The sequence below is a fragment of the Gavialis gangeticus genome, unplaced genomic scaffold (genome assembly GCF_001723915.1).
Source record: "Gavialis gangeticus isolate Ggan-Ray unplaced genomic scaffold, GavGan_comp1, whole genome shotgun sequence".
Classification (NCBI taxonomy): Eukaryota; Metazoa; Chordata; order Crocodylia; family Gavialidae; genus Gavialis; species Gavialis gangeticus.
In genome coordinates this window covers 11,022,412-11,027,584 of record NW_017729018.1, presented here as the reverse complement: position 1 = coordinate 11,027,584, position 5,173 = coordinate 11,022,412, and the positions used below count along the sequence as shown (strand labels likewise).

General features: G+C 59.9%; 1 protein-coding gene across 1 annotated transcript in view; it reads right to left on the bottom strand.

Moving 5' to 3' along the window:
- Positions 1-275: 275 nt before the first annotated feature.
- Positions 276-5,173, bottom strand: part of AES (amino-terminal enhancer of split) — a 12,703-nt gene continuing 7,805 nt past the window's right edge. The window contains exons 3-7 of the mRNA XM_019513147.1: positions 4,273-4,336; positions 1,975-2,019; positions 1,450-1,512; positions 1,017-1,091; positions 276-762 (exon numbers count right to left, since the gene is read on the bottom strand). Coding sequence (XP_019368692.1) covers positions 544-762; positions 1,017-1,091; positions 1,450-1,512; positions 1,975-2,019; positions 4,273-4,336 — 466 coding nt within the window. The 3' untranslated portion in view covers positions 276-543. The remainder of the gene's footprint in view (positions 763-1,016; positions 1,092-1,449; positions 1,513-1,974; positions 2,020-4,272; positions 4,337-5,173) is intronic.

Below are 5,173 nucleotides of genomic sequence, written 5' to 3'. Positions count from 1 at the left end.
AGCCATTGCCGGGCTGGGAAAGGGACAGGGGATGGGCCTGGCGGGATGCAATCGGGGCAGGGGGCGCAAAGTGGAGAAGAATTCAGACAGGCAGGGCCAAGGCCAGAGCAGGCTCTCTCGACACGGCCCAGAGGGGTGGTGGTACCGCAGTGATCACACACGGTACCTGAGGGAGCGTGGTGGGGTTGGGGGGCAGCCAGGACCCTTGGCCTGGTGGGCAGTGGTGGCAGCAGTGGGATGGCAGCCCCTGCACCAGCACTGGAACAGGGGGAGAGGGGGGCAAGGGGGAGGCTGCTGGGATTTAGAAGCCCACGTGCTCGTAGCTCTGGCGCTCTTATTGCTGCTGAGTTGCCAAGCTGGGGGCGCGAGAGGCCTTCGCTGGCCGTCCCCCGCAGACCATGGGCATGGGGCAGGAGAGGAAGGGGGGGGCGTAATGCCCGGGGAGCTGCCACTCTGCGAGACTATGGCAGTTCTGCTGCCCGCTGCCCAGGGAGATACTGCATCTTTGACTGAACGCCCCTGCCTGCCCCCGCCCCCCTCCCTCTAATCCGACTTGTCCCCGTCGTCGTCCTGGTGGGCGTCCCCATCGTGGCCATTCTTGTCCTCCTTGGAGAGGTGAGCCTGAGAGCCCAGGGCCGAGAGTGAGAGGAGCCCAGTGCCAGCACTGACGGCTGGCAGGGACGGGGGCTGCAGCCCCACAGGCAGCGGAGTCAGGGGCAGTGCCAGGGCCTGGAGCTGCGACAGCTGGTGAGCTTGGAGCTGCTGCTGTAGGGAACGAGGGACAGACAGACAGCCGGGAGAGGACGGGTGTCACCCAGGAAGCACGCGGACCTTCCCGCGGGACGGACATCCCAAGCTCCGAGGCGTCGGGAGCTAACGCAGGGGCCTAGGAAGCCGGAGCTCTTGTCCCTGCCATAGCCAGGCTGGGGCTCAGTTGGCCCACCCCACCGCCCTGTGCCCAGCTAAGGGATTTGCCCTCAATGTCAGGGTGCCCCCCCTCAACATGCATCACGTACGCGGATGATGGAGTTGAGCTCCGGTGCTGTCACTTGCTTGGCCCGCTCAATGGCTCCCAGGACCTGCTGCTGGTGCTGGAGACAGGAGGAAGAGACACGGGGCTTCAGGGAGTCAACTCCGAGCAAGGAGGGCTGGCAAAATAACCCCTCCCCTGCCAGGGCTAATCCCCATGCCAGGAGGCAGCTGAGATTGGTACACGCCAAGCCCTGATCTCCAGAGCCCGAGGGGGTTCATGCGGGGAGTGCACCTAGAGGCCTGTCCCCCATATCGGGCTGCCCCACATGGCACTGGGATCCCTGCCCTGACTGCAGGCCCAGGGTACTTAAAAGGAGTCAGACGGGAGCAGAAAGGCCGTGGGCCCATGTGGGATCGGGCCCCTTTTAGCTGCAGTGCCCCCACCCTGGGAAGGGAAGAAGCAAGGAATGCACTTACCTCTTGGGAAAGGTAGGGCAGGACTTGAGCACAAATCCCATTTAACCGCTTGACGATTTCAGCCTGGAGGCGAGAGAGAAAGGGGAGTGGGTCAGGAGACAGGGAGCAGAGGTTGCAACAAGGAACGTCCCCACCCGCTTGCAAACAGGACTCGGAGTCTGGGCGGCAGCTGGGGTGGGAAGAGCCCAGCATGAGACACAGAGGGAGAATCAAGGTCGCGATGCCCTGCCAAGCAGGGCTGGCGAGTCCTCGCAGGCCCAGAAGGCAGCAGAGCGGGGCTGGGTTTCCCAGGGATGAGGTGTCCTCTGCCCCAGCCCACCCACACCGCTGCAGGCAGAGGCAGGGACTGGAAGCATGGATCCGCTCAGGGGAAACAAAGTGAGCGCAAAGGAAACTCGCTTTATGGCTGTCGAGGGAGCCATTAGAGGCTGTGATGCTTCCCCAAGGCAGCCATGAAGTGTGGGGAGGGGCAGTGGGAAACAATGCAGGAGCTGCCTGGTTCCTCCCGCCCCACTGCGGACTCACCTGTTTGTGCATCTCGATGTTGAGCCCGTACGACATCTCATAGTACTGGAGGGAGGGAGAGAGAGAGACAGACAGTAATCCCGAGAGCATTGGACCAGGCCTGCGGCCAAGGGCAGAATCTCCCCGCTGCCTACCCTTGGCTTTGGCTGCACTGGGGGTGGTTACAGGACACCCCTTGGGAAGGCAAGCTGCTCTGCTCCCAGCACCAGCTGGGGGAATGCCTGGAGGGTCAAGGGTTTAAGTGCCTCTTCCCGAGCCCTGGGGCTGGAATTTCACTGACATTCAGGTGGACCCACGTGAGAGCAAACCACAGCCTGTGCTGCTTGCTCCTTGCCGGCTTGGTCTGTGCGCATCACATCACAACGCAGGCCCCGGATCAATACTCGCGTTTGCTTGCAAGGGTCTCCTGCATTTTTATACTAAGCAGCACAGCAGCCCCCCCCTTCTCCTCCCCAGGCTAACTGGTGCTTATTCAGAGGCCTGACAGATACAGCCATTAGCAGCATCAGAAGAGAAACCCAGCTATTCGCTTCTTGCTGGACAGCGAGGACAGGGCTCCATGTGACAGGGTTAAAGACTACTAGCTACATAGCCTGGTGGCTGCAGGGCAAGGACTGACCCACTGGCATGGGCGCATGCAGCGCCTAGCACAACTGGCCAGGGCCTGCAACAGAGGCTCTTTGGTCCTACCAGAATATGGACACCAATCTGTAGAAATCCTCTCCCTCCAGTCCCCCCACCGGTGGAAGGGGAAAACTGGGGCACCCCAGCACCAGGCCCTTTAGGGAAAGCCCCAGCCTCTCACACTGAGCTCAGCCTTCATGAGCCCCTCCAAGGTTGCGGAGAGAAACGCGGCCCAGACTGTACTGCATGGGACCGGCTCAGGGGCCCGGGGGTCGGCAGGGACAAGGGCAGCGGCTAGGTGGTTTTGTCCCCACCCAGGCTCAGGCTGCTTTCCATCCTGGCATCTCCCCAGCTCATGCTAGACCCGCCTCGCAAGCCCCGGCTCTGTGCAATCGGCCTCCCCCTCCTTATCCAGGTAGCAGCCGTTGCTGCCTGGGATTTCAGCCGAGGTGGGGGAAGGGCTGCCCGATGGATGGGGGAGGGGTCTGCCCCTTTCATTTCTGCCTTGAAATTCATCATTCTTCCCAGCAGAGGCTCTGAATTAATTCCCACCTCTTATCTCCTCCGCCCAGGGCAGGTGCTGGAGCTGCTGCCTGGCTCCTGCTCACCTCTATGGATGAAACCTCCCTGTTCACTCTTCGCTAGGGTGGCTCTGGATGGCGCAGTGGTGAGCATTTGAGGGGAACCACCCCCCATGCCCAGCTCAGGAGCCTGCACAGATGCTCCCGATGCCAGAGCCCCCTTAGCACGACCCAAAGGCACTCACCTGGCACACGTGCACCTAGCAGGCTGATATGCCGAGATGGCTCACCCGATTTGCACCCATGGTCCCCAGTGAAAATCCAGGCACTGCTTCCCCTATGATAGCACCATCTCCAAGGATCTCACTAGACGTTACCAACCTGCCGAGCTAAAGCCTCAGCGCTCTGCATCGGTTAGGCAGGCGCTGTCCTATCCCCCCACCCCCCACAACACAAAGATCCAGGTTGCACGGTGAATCACTAGCACAGCCAGGAATCAAACCCAGGTTGCCCATCTGAGCTCACACCACTACACTGCCCTGGGTCTCCCGCAGACACCCCTACAGCCAGGACCCCCACGCCAGCCCCGGGTGGTCTGGGGATGCTACCAGGCCTGACATCACCCACTGCTGGTACCCTTGGGTCTCAAAAACCCCTCCTTGCCCATGTCGCAACCATCACTGGCTGCGATGCCAAGCGGCATTGGCAGCTCCTGCAGGAAACCTGTGCCCCGCAGGCTCACTGGGGCCCTACAGCAACTCCATATTCCCAGCTGGGCCCGTACTCATAATTCTGAGTACGTTCCCCCCAGCCACCTCCTCTCTGCTGGGCCAGTCAGCACGGGATCCCCTATCCAGAGAGTCCTGATCCTGCCAAGAGACACAGTGCAGCTCTCGCACCCTAACCAGTGACATAGCAGGTGCATGGGGAAGGGGGAGAGGAAATGACCTCTGTTTGCAACCTGCAAAGTTGGAAAGCCCCGTTTCAAACAAATCCGAGACAGGTCTTGCTTCCGCTGGGTGCAGGGGAGGGGGAAGGGAAGAACACCTTCCATCAGATGTACCCAGGCACCAGCATCCTGCTCCACCAGCCTGCCCCACATCCCATCACACAGAGCCCGCCGTTGCCCCCTGCCACCGGGGCAGGGCCTTACCATGACGTAGTGACGCTGCATCTCCGATTTCTCGCTGGCCAGCTTATCGCATTCCAGCTTCAAGCTGAAAGAGCAGAGAGAGATGGGAGCACCGAGAGCCAGGCCTGCCACCAACTCCCCTTGTCGCCAGCCGTTTCCTGCGGGCTTGTACAGCACCTAGCACGACGGCTATCGCACTTGGTCGACCCCTAGATACTATTGCAAGACTAAACAATTTGGGGCTTTTTGTACAGCACCTAGCACCGTGGTCCATGACCGATGCTCGTAGATAGAAGAATTAAGACCACGCTAATGACACCAGCCACGAGGTCTTCCAAAAAGCTACCCAAGAGCTAATCTTCCATCTTCTGGAACAGAAAAGGCAGGAAGGAGGAAGAGTTTGACTTCTTGTCTATGGGAAAGGCTTGGGTCTGATCCCAAGCAGAGTCAGGGGTCATAGGGCCATAACACAGGTCCGACTGCAATGTCTGAGAAACGCTCGTGCTATTAATAAGTCAGACACGTAACGAGGACTACGGCACAGCTGCAAGGCCAGTGCTGCGCACCTCTCCCAACAGGTTTTGTGGTGCTCTGCGGGAAAGCAACAGGAGCTCAAACATCCCTGAAAATAAAAATGAAAAAAGAGCACGAAAAGTAGTATCTTCTGTTATTTAAATGTAATGAACCAGGTGATTTTTGGCAGTTGGGAGCTCAGCCATCATATGCCAGGGGTGGGGGGGGGGGGTTGGGTTTCCACCAAAAACCCGCTTTGCTCGCACAGAACCCGTTTCTCTTTCAGCAGATTAAACCCAGCAAATGTCTCCCACTGAAAGACGGTGACTGCGGATATGTTGCTAGTGCTCCTGCGCCCCGCAGCTGGCACGGCTTCAGAGCAGAGGCACGCGGGAAAGTCGGCCCTTCC